Consider the following 24,140-nt stretch of genomic DNA (forward strand, 5'->3'; position numbering starts at 1 on the left):
TGGCAACAACATCAAGTTTAAATCATTTCTAAAAACTTTACAGCCAAGGAATATTCAATAAATTACATTGATTGCCCGTAACACTGTTGTCTTTCATGATCAAGAGTCGCAAAAATCTGGATGCACTTAATTATCATCAACACCTCAGTCTGACGTGGAGGATACCACCATTTCAAAACAAATACCCCGATTGTCTTACCCATTGCATCCAACCCTTTCACAACGACCATCTCATCCCTGGCATATGTGGACTATAAATTCTCTCCTGATACATTTCACAGACTAGCCTGAGAAGAGGGTAAGCCAAGACATGGCTCAAATTGTAATAACAATCACTGTGGGGATGTTGTTTCACTTGTGGTGTGGGTTGGTGGGTTGGTCCAAAACTACAAGCAATGAACATAAAATTGTCACCAAGAAATCTAATGGGGTATTCAGGAGAGATGCGTTATTCTCCAGAATGGGGAGAATGTGAAGCTCACTACCTCTCGGAGTGAGTGATCAGCAATGATTGATGTTAGGATAAGCTAGAAAAGCACACGAGGCTGCAAGAAATAGAGGGGTATTTTAATGGGGTTGGATAAAGTACCACAGGAGGAGGCTTCAACAGCAGCACAAACCAATCAGGCCCAAATGGCATTTTCTGTGATGGAAATTCTTTATAATTCTATGAAGATGGGAGTTGTGGAGGAGGGTGTTGTATTTACATGAACACCCGTAATAACCCCTGTGGTAAGCATGTGGGAACTGTTGTTATATTTACTCTGCCTACTGTTGGAAGGTGTAGTCTTCCACGTCTTGTCCAGAAACATTAACACTGGATAGGAAGAACCCCATTCATCTTGTAGATCTCAATCCTCACGGTACCACACTAACAGTATGCATTGGATCTGTATTATCTCTGAAGTATTCTTCATGCATCTTGAAAATATAGTATAAAACACCTCAGTAAACTACTTGATGTTGATATTGGTGTTTCTTATGACCTTGGACATTGGAATATTGTGGTCTACTTCATTTTGTTCCATCTTGACCGTTACTTGAAATTGCCCTATTCTGGAAATGGTTAGTTTGCATTCAAATGCTTGACTATCAATAAATATATTTGGAGTTAGTTGATTAGATTCCACTTGAAAATTTATTTTTAGGATCTTTCCACAAAATGAAGTGTTCAGGGTTATTATTCACAGATCATGAGCAGGCTTGTTTACAATTGCATATTGCAGTCATAATGAAACAACATTCCGTTTATATTCATGGTGAAGTTCTTTTAAGGCAAATATTTGCAATGAGATGCTTTTGCTAACTTAAGGCAGCATGGTTAAGAGATAGATTTTTTTTCTTGTATAAAAACAACATTTTGCAAAAAATTGTTCATGTGCAATTGCATTCCAGTTTTGACTGACATTCAATAAAACTTCTTTGACTTGTGCGATGCTTCAGCAGAGGACCAGAAGCCAAAGCTAAAGTCTTTAAAATGAGATGATCCCACAGTGTAATGGCCTTTAGCTTAGCAAACGAATCCGATTTCAGCACAGTGATGTTTTCCCCACCATAGTGGTTCAAGGTGGAGCAATGCTTGCATGATTAGTGCACATGTTGGTTTTGAAGACCCAGTGTTGTGTCTTAGGAGCATCAACACATTGCTCGTGATTGTTCTATTCGGTTCTTTGGAGGGATGACTACCTGCGGATCTCCAAATGTCGGCCGCCACATCAGCACCTGAGCGTCATTTGCATTGGGTTTCTTTAGCACATTGGGTGCAATTAGCTCATTCTTGTTGAGAATCACAGGACATTCCTGATTAATAGGCTCCATCAGCACTGCACGCTCCCCAAGGTTTTTTCTCGGATCCACTGCAATGTGAAGCTTCATCCTCCATTTGATTGTTTGCAAAACTATAATCTCACCAGTCTCTTGATTGGAGGCCACCAGCCACGTGGTGAAGTTTTGGTCTCTCTTAATACTGGATAGTTGTGGTATGTTGGACTTGCTGACAGGGATGGCCCAGGTGACACTCGGGTAGAAGTTGTCATTCATGCTGACAGTAAAGCGGACCTCCCTTCTGGTGGGGCCCACTATTGTGTGCGTTTCAGTGGTGTTACCGTACCAAGGATAATTCACTCCATCTGAGTCACTTATTGCATTAATTTTTCCATCTCTGAGATCTGGCAGTTCCCAACTGGACCTGTGGTTTTGAGAGAAATAGCCTTAAAGTTAGGTCACATTTATAATGTTTTCTTAATCATTAGAAATCTATTCTCATCTCCTTTTATGATTAAAAATAAATTATAAAATAGATGTAAAATAATTATTAAGAACAATAATCGAAAACAGAATATAACCCCCCCCCCCCTCCGGTTCAAGATGACGAACACACGCATCAACAATCCATCATTCCAATGAAATCAAACGACCACCCCTGCCTAACAGGACATATTCTAAACATAGTATGAGTAGGAAAGAACTGCAGATGCTGGTTTAAATCGAATGTGGACACAAAATGCTGGAGTAACTCAGGCAGCATCTCTGGAGAGAAGGAATGGGTAATGTTTCAGGTCGAGACCCTTCTTCAGTGTGAAGATGCTTCTGTAGACCTAAACCTCTCCAAACATAAACAGATTACCTGCAAGGAAACTCAGGCTGTGCTGTTGTTAAACTGCTAAGAAGACAATGGAAGCTTTTCTCGGATGTGTTTAATGAATTCCGTTTCACAGGTTGCATAATATTATGGTTGTGGGCTGCAAAAGTATATAAAGAACAGAAGCAAAGAACAAATGGTCTCCACATAGTATGTATCCTATGTATTTACTATCAAGTTAATGCTTGTAATATCTTTAAAAGTATCAGTACGGTGATATAGGCTGTCTTGCTGGAAGCTCTTTCTCATGTCCTTTGTATTCTTATGTCTCATGTATTCTTAACAGCCTCCAGAAGGAGAATTACACAAATAAAGTAAGATAAATGAATGAAGGAAGGCAGCTGTGATATCTAAAGTACCCAGATAGGTTTTTCATTGGCTGGACTTTCTACTCTAACAAACGCCCATCTCTCCTTCTTTAGCATCCTCCCAGAAACAAACTATTCTGACTGAGAATGTTAGTAAACTTTCTGAGGTTCTGTCAGAGTTTAAGGTTGGTTACATAACCTCCACTCTCTGCCCATAACTGTTGTATGTCATGTTTTTAAACACTGACCACTTTTCTAAAGTATTTCATTGATTTCAAGTACACTGCGACATTCTGAATTGTCATAGTTCTTTCTCTGTTCCGTCATAATACTTGGCTTCATGATTTTTAAATATGCGTCTTTAAACAAAACCTTAATTAAATAAATGCCATTATAATTATGGAATCCTTTAAGTACAGTATTGTGGTGCTCCTGATGATGCATATTTTCTCCATTGAAACTTTTATTTTTAAAATAAAACCATCTGTTACTGAGAGTAAAGCACCAAAGCTCATGGTCTTGGCAAAGCTACAGAGAGACAGACCTTTAATGTGTTTACTTCATGATGTGAGGAGACACCGCAGCTCTTTGCTGCTCTGTTACTTTTAGAGACCAGGTTTTAACTCATCGTTCGGCCCAGAAAAGTAAACTGCATTAAGCATCAGCCCAGAACATTGATTATAGCCTGAACCGCAATGTGTCTCCAAGTCGGGGGGGTGTATGACTTGGAGGAGAACTTACACTAGCCATCCTTCAGAAGCCCTTCATCTCCCTGATGGTGGAGCTTATGTGTGTGGGCCTTGTGGGGTAACTGCAGTGCCCTTTAGAGTTAGAACAAACTGCAACCATGTTGCTGGTGGTGGAAGGAATAAAATATGGGATGATGGATGGGGTACCAATTAAAATAGGCTGCTCTCTCGTGGATGTTGCGGAGATATGCATCAATGTGATTGCAGCTGCATTCATTCCAACTGGAGCCACTATCTTATACTCTTATACATAGTATATTATATACATAATATACTATACTATGTATAAGTGTGTCTAATGTATAATAAGATTGTCTCTGAACTGTATTCAAAAAAAGAATTTAATTGTTCATAGGTACACATGACAATAAAGTACCATTGAACTGTTGAGTTTTCCATCAATTCGTATATAGGTGAAGGGTTTGGCGGTTTCATCAGATGAGTCGCTCACTGCATTAAAATACAGCATCTAACCTTTTTTTGCCAGAGTAGTTGTGGTGCTGGTCCAGTGATTTTTTTTGGGTAAGTTGCAATCCACAATGGTTGGGGGACAGTGGTGATTATGCCATTTACCATCAAGAGTAGCTTGTTCGACTCTCTTGTTTGTACTTTGGTGGCACAAATGCTACCAGTTCCTTATCTGCCCGTTTCTGAATATTTCTAGGTTTTGCTACACCCAAGTGTGATCTGCTTCATTTGTTGAGGTGATGATAATGGAGTTATCAGCAACATCTCCCACCCCACCCTCTCTCACTGATCTAATGGTGGAAAGAAGGTAGACAAAAAGCTGGAGAAACTCAGCGGGTGAGGCAGCATCTATGGAGCGAAGGAATGGGTGACGTTTCGGGTCATGAAATAGCTAAAGACGATTGGGCCTAGGAAGCTTCCCTGAGAATCTCCTGCAGGCTGAGCTGGGTTGGAATGATGGGCGTCCAGCAACTATCTATCCTTGTGTAAATATGACTCTGACCAGTGGAGCCTTTTCACCAATATGACTGTCGACTTCAATTTTACCAGGGCTTCTCAGTCCAATGCTAACTTGGCATCTCACTTCACCTCTGGAATTCTACTCTTTTGGAACCATGGCTGTGATGAGATCTGGAGATGTGGTTCCAAAGAAACTTCAGTTGGGCGTTGGTGAGCAAGTTATTGGTGAATAGGCGCCATGTGATGTGTATGGTTGTTGATATCTTCTAGCAGTTCAATGACAGAGCGATTGATGGATAGCAATTAGTGACATTTTTGTGAAGTGTGTGTACTTGGGCAGCTTTGCATGTTGTTGGGTACACTGTACTTCAACAACTGTAGGTTAAAATGACAATGGGCTCAATAACAGATATGCAGACTGAGTTTCAATTACATTGATTTTGGAGAGTTTGGGGATGTAAATGACAATTTTCTTCAAATTAAATTTAAATTTAAAATGTGTAAGATGTTCACATGATAAGAATATTCTTGTAAATAAATAGGGACATGATGAAGATAGCTGACAGAATAACAGTCAAATATAATCAGCCAACCAACTTCCTGCAAACGTTTGTAAGAACACAGGATGAAGGTTAAATCTTTTTGCCCCATTAAGCACACTGTGTAAGATTAGTACAGTCGTTAACTCATTCTCCCTTCTCCCCACTACCAAGGTCTGGCCCAAACCTCTACATGATCAATTGGATGCATTTTCCTTGGATTAGCCATGTTTACCTTGAGTCATGTATGGATGAGGATTCTATTTCAAGAGGAATTTGGCTAATTTGATAGCTCCACTCATTTTGAGTGAAATGGGTTGAGTGGGTTTAATTAATCAACAGGATCGACCATACATGTTGTCAATGTACTGAACCATGTAAAGGAACCAACAGTAGCAGCTTAAGCCTGGCACATATGATTTGAAAGTTGCTGTGATATGTCACTATTTCAGTTGATTGATCTGCTCCCCAAATCTTCTCTAAATGAAGAGCCTGCAAATGTAAAATAAATTCTGACGGGAATTTGGGAGAATAGTTTTATTTTAATCCAGACAGTGATGAGAATGGAGCACAGCACAACACAAAGCGGTAGAGGCCAGTGACATAGAGGGCTTTAAGGGGAAGCTTAATAATTTAGGTGGGAGGAAATGGAGTAGAAGAATATATTAGAAGGTACACAAAATTGCTGGGGAAACTCAGCGGGTGCAGCAGCATCTATGGAGCGAAGGAAATAGGCGACGTTTCGGGCCGCAACCCTTCTTCAGACTGATGGGGGGTGGGGAAAGAAAGAAGGAAAAAGGGAGGAGGAGGAGGAGCCCGAGGGCGGGCGGATGGGAGGGTGGGAGGAGACAGCTAGAGGGTGAAGGAAGGGGAGGAGACAGCACGGGCTAGCCAAATTGGGAGAATTCAATGTTGATGCCATAAGGACGCAAGGACCCCAGACGGAATATGAGGTGCTGTTCCTCCAATTTCCGCTGTTGCTCACTCTGGCAATGGAGGAGACCCAGGACAGAGAGGTCGGATTGGGAATGGGAGGGGGAGTTGAAGTGCTGAGCCACCGGGAGGTCAGGTAGGTTATTGCGGACTGAGCGGAGGTGTTCGGCGAAACGGTCGCCCAACCTACGCTTGGTCTCACCGATGTAAATCAGCTGACATCTAGAGCAGCGGATGCAGTAGATGAGGTTGGAGGAGATACAGGTGAACCTTTGTCGCACCTGGAACGACTGCTTGGGACCTTGAATGGAGTCGAGGGGGGAGGTGAAGGGACAGGTGTTGCATTTCTTGCGGTTGCAACGGAAAGTGCCCGGGGAGGGGGTGGTGCGGGAGGGAAGGGAAAAATTGACGAGGGAGTTGCGGAGGGAGCGGTCTTTGCGGAAGGCAGACATGGGGGGAGATGGGAAGATGTGGCGAGTGGTGGGGTCACGTTGGAGGTGGCGGAAATGGCGGAGGATTATGTGTTGTATTTGCCGGCTGGTGGGGTGAAAGGTGAGGACCAGAGGGACTCTGCCCTTGTTGCGTGTGCGGGGATGGGGAGAGAGAGCAGTGTTACGGGGTATGGATGAGACCCTGGTGTGAGCCTCATCTATGGTGGCGGAGGGGAATCCCCGTTCCCTGAAGAACGAGGACATTTCCGATGCCCTGGTATGAAATGTCTCATCCTGGGAACAGATGCGGCGTAGGCGGAGGAATTGGGAGTAGGGGATGGAGTCTTTACAGGGGGCAGGGTGGGAAGACGTGTAGTCCAGATAGCCATGTGAGTCAGTGGGTTTGTAATGTATGTCGGTCAGGAGTCTGTCCCCTGCGATGGAGATGGTGAGGTCAAGGAATGGTAGGGAAGTGTCGGAAATCGTGGAAGAATATATTGACAGGATAAGATAAAGTAAGCTGTAGACCTTGGACGAGTTGGGCTCAATGGCTTGTTTATTTGCTCTACATTTATATAATCACTTTAGTCCTTGGGCCACATCTTTAACACATGTTAGTTGTGACATACAGTGACATTTGAACAAAGGCAAGACATTATATCAAAGCAAATATTCTCAATTTGTGCCAATTTGGAGAAAATAATAACTATGAAATCAGCCTCTTAATCATCTGAACTCGAGACTACTGGACTGTTTTATTTTAAGACCATGAAAGAAGTTGATTTAAAGTCCTTGGATGTGACAAGTAATTCAACAAACAGCACTTCAATAACGAAGGATTATGTATGCTGATATTATTAAGCAAAATGCCATTGACATTACCTCACACATGAAAGGTGATAATAATTATATCTGTAACACATTCAGAATCTGATTGAATCAGAGCCAGTGGATGTTCTGCTTCGAATCACTGCTTCTCGATGAGCAATGCATGTTAATAAATACGTGCTATAATATGTGTGCCTCACACTTCCCTGATTAACTTCACAGAGTCCACACATAACCTGTTCCTGGTTGTCAAATGTATCAAAGTGCAGAACCTCCCACAATAATTAACTCATTTTAGGACATCTCCCCACCTAACCATACACCCCATCCTAACTTCTGAGGGATAATATCATCTGCTCGAAGTGGAATTAAAATTTAGTTATAAGGAAAAATGAAAAAGTTTAGAGAAAAGTGATAACTGATGATAGGAAACAGAATAGTGAGGAAGAGGCCCAACACTGTACTCTGATTTTCCGGACAAGATACATAAGAAGCTACCGAGCGCTTTCCGTTATTTTCAGTCCATCCAGCAATGAGTTGAATTACAGAGGCAAAACTGTAATTTCTCAGCACCAAGACAATATTAAATGTAGCAGAAAAGAGCCAATGTGGCTAGTTGAAATTAATAATTACGTTAGATCAGACATATTAATGCTGTGGAAAATCAGAGATTAAATCTTCTGCAAGTGACACACTTCCTTCTCCAAGTTCCGCCTGCCTGGTTGAAGCTGTGTCGCACTCAACTGTCACATTAAATTCAACAAACAGTACTTCAAAAACAGAGAATATTGTATACTAATATCCTTAAACAATGTGCCAGAGACATTAGTTATACCTTGATTATGTCAGCTGCCTCTGAGATGAGAATCCCATCCACTGAGCAACATAGGGTCAGCTCCTCAATAATCTGGTTCAGATATATCCTGGTTACATCAGCTGGCATGATTGGTGTACCATGGGTGTAGCTGGGACTATCTACTGCATCTCCCCAAATGTTTACAGGCATTCTCAGAATGTGTAAAAATTCATGAAAAGTCCTGGAGCCCCTGTCATTATTCACAGTGGTGCCTGAAAGGGTCTCAGTGTTTACAGATTTTCCTGTACACATACTTATTGGGGTTGGGGGAGAGTGTTGTTTGAGGCTGTCAGAATGGGATGCCTGAATGTTAGTCAGTATTTCTAAGGGGTTCCTGTGAATATACCAACATTCCTCAAAGGAATCTTGCACAGAGAAACAAGAGCTGGTGTAATAGATATTGTCTTGGCCTTGAATCAGTCATTGTAAATGTTTTGATGCCGGAATGATTATTACTGATCGGGTATTTTGTCAAGAGTATCCAAAGGGCACTCGGCGTTGAACCTGAGGTGCTACGCAGCAGCTCACGTTTGCTCTGGCTATTTTCAGTGCTTCACCATCACTCCAATTTCAACAGGGCTTCTAAAAGGAAGATTGAACTTTGAGAGGCTCAGCATTCTTCCATCAGCTGCGTAAATGTTATATTATATCTTGGAATCTGAGCTGCTTCTACCTCTAGTTTAATATAGAGATACAGCATGGAAACAGGCCCACCAAATCCACGCCGAACGTTGATCACCCGTTCACATAGTTCCATGTTATCCCACTTCTCACACATTCCATGCACATTAGGGGCAATTTTACATTGGCTAATTAACCTACCAACTTTAGTTAACTGATTCCAGATTGAATTATTCATTCAATAATTTGAGACGCTTGCTTAACATAATGCACTCACATAAATCTCATGACCAAGAGTTATCTATCATTCTACTGGACGCAGGAAAAGCGTTTGATCAAGTAGAATGGGATTATATGATTAAAGTATTGCAAAAATTCCAATTGGGAGAGATCTTCATCGCATGGATAAAACTATTATATAACAAACCTACGGCTAGAATACTAACTAATAATATACTATCCTCGAAATTTGAACTATCAAGGGGCAATAGACAAGGATGTTCACTATCACCGCTGTTATTTGCTCTGGTAATTGAACCCCTTGCTGAAAAAATAAGAACACACCCGGATATTTATGGTTATAATACAAAATATTCAAATAACAAAATATCCTTATACGCCGATGATGTACTATTGTACATCACAAAACCACAAATTAGTATACCAAACATATTAAATTTAATTGAGGACTTTGGATCCTTCTCAGGATATAGAATAAATTGGAACAAAAGTGAAATGATGTCGATAAAACCAAAAGACTCAACACACCTCCGGAAATTCCCCTTTAAAATAGCCACAGAAAAATTCAAATATTTGGGAATTGAAATTAGAAACTACCATGATATGTTTAAAGCCAATTAAACTTAATCCCTTACTTAAGAAACTAAATAATTTGATTAAATTCTGGAAAACACTTCCGATGTCCCTAATAGGCAGAATAAACGCTATAAAAATGATCTTTTTACCACAAATCCTATACCTATTTCAATCAATACCTATATATCTCCCAAAAAGTTTTTCAAAAAATTGGACTCAGACATTACAAATTTTATATGGGATTATAAATCCCATAGAATACAAAGAGCACACCTTAATAAACGAAAAGAGTTGGGGGGTCTAGCGCTCCCTAATTTTATGTATTATAATTGGGCAGTAAATATTAAAAATATGATTCACCTGCTGGACAATTCTGCCCAGCAGGTGGACTGGATTGTAATGGAAAGAGAGGACTGCTCTCCGTGTAATATAGGAGCGACTCTCCTCTCACCAATACATTTGAATAACAAAAATTATAATAAAAATCCAATTATACATAGCACAATTAGAACATGGAAACAAATAAAACAGAATCTAAAATTAAGAAACCTATCTCTTTTAATACCAATAGTTAATAATCCATCGTTTAAACTAGCAATGTTACAAAATTTTGAGATTTTAAAAATCAAGTCTGTAATTTATCCCATCAGATAAAGCATAAAAATAAGTTTAATTTGACACCTAATTCACTTTCATATCTCAAGTATTAAAAATGTTATGGCCATTTTCATACTCGGAAATGAGCATCTTGTTCCCTATTGATTTTCTATGGACATAACAAAAAAGTTGTGATCGTGAACAGTCAAAAGCCCATAACTTTCTTAAAAATTAAGAGAACTGAATGAAATTTTCAGTTATCATAGATTGAAGCATTCTAAAACAAATATAAAATAATCTTACTTGGATGACCTGAAATTAAAGCATATAATTAGTTAGTTACCTAATTGTAGCTAATTTCAGACTTCAATACTAGATCTAAACATCTATCCATTTCTTAATAAATTATTAACATTTTTAAATAGCCTAAATGTCCAAATAATATTCACAAATAATTCACAATAAAACATGATTTTTAAATCTCATTTACATTAATTTATAGACCAAATGGAAGGAATTCAGTGTTCAATTGCTGTAAATAAATGCCCATTTAAATCAGCTTTCCAGTGGGTCCCTGTGGAACGCGCTGGTTTAGAACGTTCACATTGCGGTAGATTTGTGCCCCAAATGCCCAGAAAAATACTGCGCGATATAATGGGCCCAAATTGAGCTACTCGCAATATTAAATTTTGTATAAAGGGATCTTTAGAAGCCCTTTTTAATGTAAAAATATACAGCCTACCTTCAGTTGTCTGCTTTATGAGACCCTGCGGTTGCTGGCAGTCGCGGGTTTAGAGATTGATTTTTAAACTACTATAACTATTATACGAGGCCTTTAAACCTAATAATAGCTTTTGCGACGGGGTCTTCCAGCGATTTTTCGTTAATAATTAACTAGGCTGAACATCTTCGATTTGAACAGCCTAGAGAAAATCGCGTTTTAAACCCGCCCCCTCTAAACGGCGCCAAAATAGCGCACACCCGCAACGGCAGATTTTCAAAGACGCTTCAGGTACGCTTTGCAACATACCTATTTAAACCATCAATTATAGACAAATCATTTATACAATGGGAAAGAATGGGAATCAAAACGCTCGAAGATCTGTATGAAGTGGGAAAATTATTATCATTTCAACAAGTACAACTGAAATATAATTTGAAAAATAATCAATATTTTAAATATCTTCAAATTCGTGATTATCTGAAAAAATATACAAAAGACTATCATAATATGCCTACCGACTTACTGGATGAAGCAATGAAGCCAAAGGCGGAATCAGCTAATCTAATATCGTACCTATATAACATCATCTTAAACATAGAAATACCCACAACTGATGGAATTAGAAGAGACTGGGAACAAGAATTAGCTATAAAAATTTCAAAAGAGAACTGGGATAATCACTTACTACAGGTGCATAAATGTTCGATCAACGTACGACATACTCTCATCCAATTCAAAACATTACATAGACTATATTATTCAAAAACTAAAATAAATAAACTCTTCCCTAATGTCTCACCCATCTGTGATAAATGTCTGTGTCAAGAAGCTACCATAGCGCATTCTTTTGTTTTTTGTACAAAAATCCAAAAATTCTGGTATGAAATATTTGATATCTTTACAAAATTAATCAAAATAAAACTGGTACCAAAACCAGAATGGATCATTTTTGGAATATCGGAAGGTAACCCTGAACTAAACGTGCTTCAGAAGAATTTACTCAATTACGGGCTAATAATGGGGAAAAAGCTCATACTTAAATTCTGGAAAAATGCGCCCACACCAACAATAAAAATGTGGATATCAAATATGTTTGAAACACTACATCTGGAAGAGATGAGATTCCTCTTAGCAGGCAAAGCAGACCAATTCCAAAAGACGTGGTCTACGTTTTTGGAACTATTACAAGCATGAGGTGCAATAGTAATTTTAAAAATAAATAAATAAATAAATGGTACCAGGATCTGGCAACGGGGGGTAAAACAACCAAAACAGACTTGGTTGGTAGTCCCCTTTCTGCGGAGTTTAATGTTATAATAGAGCGATTGTTTCTCCTTTCTTTTTCCTTCTTTTCTAGGGTCTACTTTCTTTCTTTACTTCCTTCTCTAACTTCTTTTCTAAGGGGCTTTCTTTTCTCAACACTCTCTTGCACCTTCACGACTCTTGCGCACTTTCCTTACTTCCTTTACTTCTATCTTTTTCTTAAAGCTCAAAAAATGAAGCGGTACAAAAAATGTATTAAGACATATGTGTTGTGTATTATTGTAACTTACCGTACTTCTAATAAATTTAAAAAAAACAAAAAAACAAAAACAAAAACAAAAAACTGATTCCAGTTAATCTGCAGCAACAGCGAAATGGAATATAGTATAAGACCTTTTGAACTGGCTAGCTCAGCACTTGTTTTTGAAGCCTTCTAAGATTTGTGGCTATTTTACACCAGAGATTGAGGAGCTAATCTACATTGCACAGCAGGCAGGATTCTCACCTCTGAGTCAGAAAGTCATATATTTTCACCTCTTGAGACTTGAGAACATTACTGGGGCTGATGTTTCTTCTTGGATATGTTGTTTTTTTATGATGGGATATTAACCATTGCCCCATTTGCCCTAAGGCACAATTTCCACAATTTTCAAAATGATCAGGTGCATCTTCCCCAGAAGCCTGGCCACCATTTATCCGCCAATATAGCTTTATCTGGTCCTTTATCACACTGCTGTTTGCTAAAATCTACATTGTTTGATTGGGCTGTTTTGTTTCCAGCATTCCTGAAATTCAATACTTCAAACAAAAGTACACTGACTTGTACTTTGTAGTTTCCTACGTTTTAAGTCTCTTCCACATGCGACACCTCTGACCGTGCAGCATTCCCTCAGCATGGATTATGGGCTCTACTTTAAACAGTGTTGAATAAATAAATGCAAGGCATTGCACATGATAAAGCTTCCCATTTATATGGCATGTTCCTTTTTGTTTGTTTTCAAGTCCATTGACAGCACATTCCCATCGAAACTGCCTAAATTGCATGGGATCTATTGCAGTCATTGCAATCAAGTAGGAAATGAGCAGCATTCCATGTTTCCCAGCATTCAGACCTCGTGTAAATCCTTGCGTGGGTTTATGCAACATTTAGAGGTTATTTAGCCTAGATTATTACACTGGCACGGCCAGCTATTCATTCATTAAAGTGCAGCTTCTACATCTCTGGGGGGTCTGAAGAAGGGTTTCGGCCCGAAACGTCGCCTATTTCCTTCGCTCCATAGATGCTGCTGCACCCGCTGAGTTTCCCCAGCAATTTTGTGTACCTGCTTCTACATCTCTCATCGCTTTACATAGCCCTGCACTTATTACTCCAGTTTTCAGGTATTTATCCCAATTGAAAGTTGTTCACTATACTTCCACCCACTTCTCAGGCAACGCATTCCAGATCAGAGCAGCTCACTCAGCAAAAAATAAATTCTCCTCTCAACTGAATATATTCTATTCCCAAATTCGTCAAATTATGGGATAGGGAGAGGGTTACACCCAATCCTCGATTACACCGGATAATTTAGAGTGCCCACATTCATGGCTTGAAGTGATATGTTTAACAAAATGTATTATGGCCAGTATTACTGCAAACAGGCCATCATTTTGTTCAAAACACAAACTGCTGGGTCATGCAGCATCTGTGGAGCGAGTAGACAGGCGATGTTTATGGTCAGGACCCTTCTTCCTTGTGTCTCCATCATCTTGTTGCTGTTTGTTGGACCTGGACAAATTAGTATTTTTGTTGTCTGAACAGTTCATTAGAGTTCGTTCCAGTTTCATGAAAGGCATCGCAGGAACGTTAGTGTTTCGTTCCTTCAGCCGGAATAATGCTGGTACAGATGAATGCTTTTCTCATTGTCCACTCTTTTCCACCTTCATTTGAGCAACTTTGTTTCATTTGTTATGTGATATTAAAATGAAAACTGTCAACTAGATTGGTGATGCCATTGGTTGCTAACTTGCAGACTGTTTGCAGCAGTATTGGTAAGCAGATAAATTGTGATGGTTATGTTAGAGCACATGGTATTGGGGATAGGGTACTGACTTGGGTAGAAAATTGGTTGGCAGACAGGAAAGTGCAGCGTACCTTCACGAGGTTAATTCCCAGGATGGTGGGACTGTTGTATGTTGATAGAATGGAGCGACTGGGCTTGTATACACTGAAATTTAGAAGGATGAGAGGGGATCTTATTGAGACATAAGATTATTAAGGGATTAGACACGCTAGAGGCAGGAAACCTGTTCCCAATGTTGGGGGAGTCCAGAACCAGGGGCCACCGTTTAAGAATAAGGGGTAGGCCATTTAGAACGGAGATGAGGAAAAACTTTTTCACTCAGAGAGTTGTGAATCTGTGGAATTTTCTGCATCAGAAGGCAGTGGAGGCCAATTCTCTGGATGCTTTCAAGAGAGAGTTAGATAGAGCTCTTAAGGATAGCGGTCAAGGGATTATGGGGAGAAGGCAGGAACGGGGTACTGATTGTGGATGATCAGCCATGATCACAGTGAATGTTGGTGCTGGCTCGAAGGGCCGAATGGCCTACTCCTGCACCTATTGTCTATTCCTGATCGGATTGTTGATCTCTATCAGCTTCCCATATCTATTTGAGTATCAAATGGTATTAAGCATAAGTGTTACAGAGCTGAGGTTTACTTCAACCAGAATCGAAACAAATAGGAGAATGCCCCCAAGAATGGCTGCTTACTATGGTTTATGAGTGCTGATCATCCTCCAGCTACAACACAATTCATCAGGAGCCAGGAATCAATCCTTTCTCATCATTAAGGATGGGCTAGTGATAATGAGCTACTCTTTGGGCAGTTCATGAGATTATAAGGAGTCATAGGCCTCAAATTATCTTTACATTATGAAATCCTTTCTGGACCTGTGCGGTTTCTGTTACATTTTTGTTGGGTCCACACAAGTTCTGGGGGCTGTTTTATCTGCCTCTTGCTTTGGTACTTTAGAGCCATTTAAGGGCCTGTTCCACTTGGTGTTTTTTTTCGGCGATTGCCGGCATCATATCGGTGTCACCAAAAGATTTTGAACATTTCAAAACCCAACGGCAACAACAAAAAATGTTGCGACACTTGAAAAAACACCGCGCGTCATACGTCATCATGCCGCATCACCACCGCATCGTGCAGCGTCACGCCGCGAATTTTTCGGTGATCTGATACGTCAGTCAATGATGCTGGCAGTCGCTGAAAACATCGCCAAGTGGGACAAGGCCCTTTACATTTCAATAGTCTTACTCACTTGGGAAATCATTTTGCAAAGTACAGGCCAGAAATGTAATGTTACTTCTGAGAAAATTAAGAGGCCTTTGGTTTATATTCAGTATTCAGGTGTAAACAGAAACCTTGAATGGAAAGGAATTTGGTATTTTCCTGCCAATTTGCAATTAAGATGGACATGTGCTTGATTTAAAATATATTCATCTTTCACGGCTAACAATGAGGCAGGAGCTCGCAGTCATGCTATGGTTACCTTGCAGGTCACAGAGCTCCTTATGAAATTGAGATTTGCTAGTAACTTGCAGTTGGCAAGTTTATAGATCTGATGGGAAATTCATGAAAAGCTTCATTTCTAGAGATTGTTTTGAATGTGGAATTTACCACCACATTGAGTGGCTGACTCGAATGCCATATATTTAAGCAGTAGCAAGATTAACACAATGAAAGCAGATTAAATGGGAATTTTCCGATTGGAATAGGATAAAGACTTGAACGAAAACCCAACATGGACAGCAAAACCAATTGACCCGATTCCATGCTATAAATTTGATGTAAGTTCATGTATAATCATCAAACATTGAAATGCAGCAACATTAGAAATAGGGACAGGATTATGGGTGGCGCAGCTGGTAGAGCTGCAGTCTCACAGCGCTAGAGGACGGGTTGCTGACTCTGGGTACTGTCTGTGTTGAGTTTGCATGTTCTCTCTGTGACGGTGAGGTTTTCTCTGGGTGCTCTGATTTCTTCCTATATCCCAAATACTTGCAGATTCGTAGGTTAATTGGCCCAAGATACTAAAGTGTAGGGGGTGAATGAGAAAGTGGATGGATGACATGGAGCTAATGCGATGGTTGGCATGGACTCGGTGGACAAAAAGGCCTGTTTCTATGCTGTATCTCAAAATCTAAAACCATTCAGTTCCTGGAGCCAGCTCTGCCATTCAGTGGCATCGTACCTGATCCAACTTTCTTAATCTACTGTCCTTTCTCCCTTACCATCAATGCTCTTAATGATTAGAAACCTCAGAGTTGTGATTATACAAGGAGTCTGTCCTCGCTGCTTTCTGTGGCAAGGAATCCTAAAGACTGACAATTCAACTTCGAGAAAAATGTCTTCTTCACCTGTATGAAATGAGATTCCCTTATCCTGAGCCTTGCCTTCAGAAGCCATAACACCCACCATCATCAATGACCACCATTCTTTTCATAAACACCATTTATAATCATTCCCTTTCCACCTCCTCCCATCAGGCAGAAGGTACAAAAGCTTGAGGGCACATCACCAGATTCAGGAACATCTTTTTCTCCATTGTTAACATACTATTGAATGGATCTCACATAATCTAATGATGCACTTCTGTTTCCCTAATCTATTGTGTGGCGGTTCGTGAACATTTTTTAATCAGCACTTTCTCTGCAGGTGTAACATTGTATTCTAAACTGTTTTCTAAACACTATTTCCTTTCCCCTTTTGCATTACCTGTTGTACTTGTGAATGGTTTGATTGTACTGATGTATGCATGGTATAATTAGCCTTGAGAGCATGCAAGACTTTTTTCCCCCGCAGTATCTTGGTACAGCGACAGTAATAAACCAATAGTAATTCCATCATTCTTGTACTTAAATTGACTAATTTACTTTGTACTTTCTTCACTTTCCACCACCATAATCTCACAAAAATCGTTTTGAAATATTAAATGTTAAAATATTAATTGTTAAAATATTAACAATTTTTTTAAATTTCAAATTAAATGATATAACAAACTTGAAGGGTTAGGTGAGCAATTTCTATTTTTGTTTTGCTGTTTACAGAAGACGGCCAGATTCATACACGTTCCTCTCTCTTGGAAGCCGCTAGAATTTGTCACGTGTATATCGTTGACAATTCATTGCTCATCGCTAATTGCCTTCAGGAAGGTCGTGGCAAGCCACCATCTTGAACTACACCAGTCTGGTGATTGTTTTCCCAGAATTGGATTCAACCCACACCAGACCTCATTCCCTGACCATGGGACATTTTACTCTCCATCTTGAAACCCCCCTTTGCATAAGCCCGTAGACACCCAGGTGAACTATGATCTTGTTACTCGGGGATGATTTAAATTGAATGTGCTGTGGTTAATCAGCTGTGGTTCAGTGGAGAGGCCCCCTGTCTTTAGATCCCCAGGCACAGAGCCGTGGGTAGATGGTGCAGGTTCATTCTGGGGCTTCTTGACTTTTGATTAAATTGGAGTCTGCCGCTGAAAGTACCAAATCTACCAACATACCCGTTCCATCTCCCAACACCCATGTCGTGTTGATTAGGCAATACTTCTGTGAGGCAGTGTTGGTGTGTGTGTGATTGTTGAGATCCTGAGTTGGATCAGATCAGCCCTGTAGGAAAGATATGGGTCCAAAGGGGCTGACATTGGATGATATTTTTAGTGTGCAATAATCTCACTGACTCTGTACAGATTGTACCACCACAGTATCACTCAGTGTCAGCCAGGAAGAGCTGTGTCACAGCTATCTGATCAGGCGGATGTGACTGAAACCTCACTTCTGCTGCTCGAGAATGATTTCGCCGAGTTAGGCTTCTTCTCCAGTGCACATATCCTGTTACATTCTACAGTCAAACCCGTGTACACCATGGGGTTGAGATTAGTAGAATAGACATCAGTCACACTAATTATGCAAGAACTATACAATGCCATAGAAACATAGACATAGAAAATAGGTGCAGGAGTAGGCCATTCGGCCCTTTCGAGCCTGCACCGCCATTCAATATGATCATGGCTGATCATCCAACTCAGTATCTTGTACCTGCCTTCTCTCCATACCCCCTGATCCCTTTAGCCACAAGGGCCACATCTAACTCCCTCTTAAATATAGCCAATGAACTGTGTCCTCAACTACCTTCTGTGGCAGAGAGTTCCAGAGACTCACCACTCTCTGTGTGAAAAATGTTTTTCTCATCTCGGTCCTAAAGGATTTCCCCTTTATCCTTAAACTGTGACCCCTTGTCCGGGACTTCCCCAACATCGGGAACAATCTTCCTGCATCTAGCCTGTCCAACCCCCATGACTACATATGCCAGAATATTATACAGTGAACGATGTTATCTCTGAGTATATTACACGGCATTTGGACTATAGATCCTTTGCCTAGATACATGACATGACTTATTTAGGTGTGCATGTATGTGTCACATTGTTTAAAAAAGGAATTCTACTGTACGTTACTATATTGTGCCTATTTATTGGTTATTCAAGGATTGAACTATACTTATGTTTATGATCCTGCACTCTTGGTTCATCTATTGGGAACTATTACCTCCCACCAACCCCATCCAATTTGTTGGTAGACAAAAAATGCTGGGGAAACTCAGCGGGTGAGGCAGCATCTATGGAGCGAAGGAAATAGGCAACGTTTCGTGCACGAAACGTTGCCTATTTCCTTCGCTCCATAGATGCTGCCTCACCCGCTGAGTTTCCCCAGCATTTTTGTCTACCTTCGATTTTCCAGCATCTGCAGTTCCTTCTTAAACTTTTTAACCATCAAATGTGTTGTTGTTTTCCCTCCTAAAGAGCCAACCTTTGATGCCACTTCCCTGAGAGACTGCTGCCACTTCAGTTCTTTGAATATGCAGTCGCCCCTCCCCACTATCTTCTCAGGAATTCCTTTTATGAATGCTTCCAATTAACTATAATTGTAGCTGTCAAATTAAGGTAATCTGGTAGACACAAAATGCTGGAGTAATTCAGCAGGACAGGCAGCATCTCTGGAGAGAAGGAATGGGTGACGTTTCGGGACGAGACCCTTCTTCAGACAGTCAGGGGAAAGGGAAAGGAGGGATATATGATACAATGATATGATGATGCCTTAATGTATCATGTATCTCTCATGTATCCCTTTCCCCAGACTAGTCTGAAGAAAGGTCTCAACCCGAAATGTCACCCATTCCTTCTCTCCAGCGATGCTGCCTGTCCTGCTGAGTTACTCCAGCATTTTGAGTCTATCTTCGATTTAAACCAGCATCTGCAGTTCTTTCCAGCACACGGCAATCTGTCTCTTGCCACCATACTCGCGAGCTGTCTGCAATGCTGACCTTCTACTGTAGGCTTACTGTGGGGAACCTCATCCTCCTGCATCTTGTCTTTCCATCAGCAGGAGCTCCTATTTCTCATCTCCGTGCTTCCCTTGTCAGCATCATTAGATAACACGGCATCACTCTCCACATTTATAGTAACAACACTTGGCTCTATTCACCAACATCACTTAAATCCCTCACCCCCTCCCCCCCCCCATCTATAATCTGTTTGATAGTTTGTTTGACTTGTGATGAGCCAGACTTGTGTCACTAAATAATGGGAAGATTAAAGCCATTATCTTCAGTCCCTTCCACGAAGGCCGACACAGTGTGCTGCTGACAGAGCTGGTGCCTCACAGTGTCAGAGACGCAGGTTTGATCTTAACCTTGAGTCCTGTCTGTGTGGAGTTAAACGTTCTCCCTGTGACCGCATGGGCTTTCCTCCTGGTGCTCCGGTTTCCTCCACATCCCAAAGGCGTGTGGGTTTGTAGCTTAATTGGCCTCTTAATTGGAATTGAGTATAGGAGCAAGGAGGTCCTGCTGCATTGTACAGGGCCCTGGTGACACCACACCTGGAGTATTCTGTGCAGTTCTGGTCTCCTAATTTGAGGAAATACATTCTTGCTATTGAGGGGGTGCAGTGTAGGTTTGCCAGGTTAATTCCTGGGATGGCTGGACTGACATATGATGAAATAATGTATTGACTGGGCTTATATTCACTGGAATTTAGAAGGATGAGAGGGAATTTTATGGAAACATAAAATTCTTAATAGATTGGACAGGCTAGATAGAGGAAAATTTGTCCTGATGTTGGGAGAGTCCAGAACCAGGGGTCACAGTTTAAGAATAAGGGGTAGGCCATTTAGGACTGAGATGAGGAAAAACTTTTTAACTCAGACAGTTGTGAATCTGTGGATTTCTCTGCCACAGAAGGCAGTGGAGGCCAATTCATTGGATATTTAAGAGAGAGTTAGATATAGCTCTTCGGGCTAACAAAATCAAGGGATATGGGGAGAAAGCAGGAACAGGGGTACTGATTTGGGATGATCAGCCATGGTCATATACTGAATGGCGGTGCAGGCTCGAAGGGCCGAATGGCTTACTCCTGATTTTCAAATCCCATCAACACTTCCTCCCTTTCCCTCCCCTTCTGTCTCATTTGGACCTCGCTGCTCAGACATCCGCACATCTCAAATCCTCGTTTTTTTTAGCATCTCTGGGATTAGACCATTGCCACGATCATCCCTGACCCCTTCCCTTGGTCCCTCGTAAGCCTTTGACCATCTAACCTTGCAACTTTGTTTGGCTCAGCTCAAATGTTATCTGATCAATTTCTGTGAAGGCCATCGGCCTCCTCATTACATTCAAGGTGCTGCTCTGTCACAAGCATCTGATGTAGTGTGTATTTAAAATCATGCGAGATTGTCAGAACCTTTTCCACAGGTGGGAATGTCAAAGACTAAATGATGAGAGGGGGAAAAGTTTAAAGATGTACAGTGGAAGTTTTAGTTTTACACAGAGGGTGGTGGGTGCCTGGGATGCACTGTCAGAGGTGGTGGTGGAGGAGGAGGTGGATAGGATGGTGGCATTTAGATGGCACATGGATATGGAGGGACGTGGATAGTGTGCATGCAAGAATCTGTTTAACTTGGTATCATGGTCCGCGCGGACATTGTGGGCCGAAGGGCCTATTTCTATTCTGTTCCGCTCTATCTTCGACATTCAAGGACTACATCGTGCCTGCAGTTATCACACGAATAACATAGTAATTGTCTTCAGAAAGGGTAGCTGTTTGAGATGCGTGTTGGAACTGTATACTGTGCACCAGCCCGGTTATGCTGGTTACAGACGGCTCTTTATAACGCAGTTAAACCATAGTTAAAGATCATTTCTGACAATCGGTACTGGAAGGTGCAACTTCGCGAGTCGGTGTACCGTCTACACGCTCGCTGTGTGATGGCACCTTTTGCCAGGCCTGTCTCATGAATTATATCTGTACAGAGCGATGCATCATTCAGAGTAACGGGAACGCCGCATTGTCTGAGAATTGTCGGACACGTTCTGGCTACCAATTCATTACTCTCTCACACAACCACGGGAGCAGTGGGCCAGCGGGGAAACAGAAAGAGGAACGGGGCCGCGCTCGGTGGCTCGACAGCCGATCAGTCGTTCACGCAACCGGGGCTGGTGCTAGGTCCCGGGTGGGGGAAAGAGGGAGAGAGGGGGGGGGGGGGGTAGAGGGGTGAGGGGGGGGGGGGAGAGAGAGGGGGATGGGGAAGATGGAGAGAGAAAGAGAGGGGGTGGGGGAGAGAGAGGGGGGGGGGGGGAGATGGCGAGAGAAGAGGGGGGGGGGGGGGGGGGGAGAGAGATGGGGTGCGGGACGTGGGGGCTTCGTGTCCCCTCCGGTGCTCACTTTACGGCATTGTGAAGCACCCTCTGATCTGAGTCCTTGACATTGAGCTCCCTGTCATTACAGACACGCACTATCTGCCCACACCGTCTCACACACTTACACGGAATAGAGAAACGGCCATTCGGCCCGCAATGTCTGTGCTGAGCATGATGCCTAGATAAACTAATCCGCCTGCCCACCCTCCATCTCCGTGCCCTAGCTAACAGCCTCTGACAGACACACACACTTATCCTTGGACTGACTCGACCACACATCACAAGCACATGATGGCGCGCAATGTCAGACCAGGGACTCCGGCTGTCAGTGAAGTCCCCCTGTTCGCCCTGCACACTCTCACACACACACACATATATATATATATATATACACACACACATACATACATATAAATATATATATATATATATATATATATATATATATATATATATATATACACACACACATATACAGACACACACACATACAGACACACACACACACATATATATATATACAGACACACACACACACAGACACAGACACACACACACACACACACAGACAGAGACACACACAGACAGAGACATATACACACACACACACACACACACACACACAGACAGAGACACACACACACACAGACAGAGACACACACATACAGCCACACACATACACATATACACACACACACCGGCCCGAAACGTTGCCTATCTCCTTCGCTCCATAGATGCTGCTGCACCCGCTGAGTTTCTCCAGCATTTTTGTGTACACACACACACACATATATACTTACATGCCCAGATCCTCGTACATGTTGTAAAACTCCATGTAGTTGCATGCTTGGATCCAGCCGACCACCCATGTGTCCTCTTTGAGAATGGGTGGCACACAGACCCGCGCCGAGGCTCGGAAGTAGGGGGTGCGGTAGCGCAGGACGATGTCCGACGACTCGTCGATGCTGGTGGGGTTGCTGTCGATGCTGGCCGAGATCTCCTGCAGGGAGATGGAGTCCCGACACACCCTGGGCTTGCAGGCGAGGCTGTTGATGCAACCCATGGCACTTTGTAGGAAGACGAGGAGAACGAGAGACGGGAGCCTCCAAGTCACCAGGCGAACCATTGAAATCAGGACCGAGGGCAGAACTCGGTCAGCGAGCAACTGGCCGAGCGTTCTCCCACAGCAGACATTCATTCAACCTTCCACCGCAGCCCGAGGAGAAACCTGCTCCCGGCACGCCTTCAGCTTTTGTGTTTTAAAACACATTGAGTTATTAATACCAATTTTAAAAAATAAAAGTTTTAAACTTTTTTTTCTTTTGCGGGGGTTAGTTATTTCTTTTTCTTTTTTTTAAGGAGGATTTTGGTGGGAGAGATGATGGGTTCTCGTCCCCTTCTCCCGTTGAATCCCCCAAAAAACGAGGAGCAAACTAGTCGTGGTTCAGGTGAGATGGATCCAAAGCCCGGTTGTTAATGCGCGGCTGCCGGCTCGTAGCCACCTCGTCTCCGGCTCCATGTCCCAGCGAGGAAGTGAGAGGGTGCCGGGGAGTGAGGCAGCTCTCTCTCTCTCTCTCTCTCTCTCTCACACTCACTCACCCACTCTCTTTCTCGTCCTGTCCTGCGAGTCCTATTAGCTCCAAGTACTATCTCACCGAAACTCCAGTGTGTGAGTGTGTGTGTGTGCGCTCTGCCGGCCACAGTGGAGAGGATGTTGCCGGCTTCCTTCCTATCTCTCGCTCTCTCACTCTCGCTCTCTCTCAGCCTGCACCCACCCCTCTGCGGCTGCTGACTGTAGTCATCAGCCAGCCAGCTCCACACTGTCGACACCGCTCACAATACTTCACATTATTTGTCCATTACAATACCGCGCCGCCGCTGGGTCACCGCCTGAGATACATTGAGTAAAGTCGCTGAGCTCCCCCCGCACACACACACACACACACACACACACACACACACACACACAGCGTCAGTCTCCAGCCCCCCTGTCAGTGTCAGTGAAACTACACACATTACAAGTGACTGTTCCTCCACCTCCACTGCCAGCCCCGGACCTGCTCCTCTCCGTCGGATGGGATGTTTGACCTCCTGAGCCAGTAGAGGTGATTTGAAACTGAATCTCCCCGTATCTCACCGAATCACTGGACCGATCCTTTTATCTTCAT

General features: G+C 42.2%; 1 protein-coding gene across 1 annotated transcript; it reads right to left on the minus strand.

The window, feature by feature from the left end:
• Positions 1–24,140, minus strand: fam78a (family with sequence similarity 78 member A). Its single transcript, XM_033048700.1, has 2 exons — positions 22,773–24,140; positions 1–2,188 (listed from the first exon to the last, which is right to left on the minus strand). Exons 1-2 carry the CDS (start codon positions 23,168–23,170, stop codon positions 1,636–1,638), a joined length of 951 nt encoding a protein of 316 aa, XP_032904591.1. The 5' UTR covers positions 23,171–24,140; the 3' UTR covers positions 1–1,635.

Source organism: Amblyraja radiata, chromosome 32 (genome assembly GCF_010909765.2).
Source record: "Amblyraja radiata isolate CabotCenter1 chromosome 32, sAmbRad1.1.pri, whole genome shotgun sequence".
NCBI classification, from domain to species: domain Eukaryota; kingdom Metazoa; phylum Chordata; class Chondrichthyes; order Rajiformes; family Rajidae; genus Amblyraja; species Amblyraja radiata.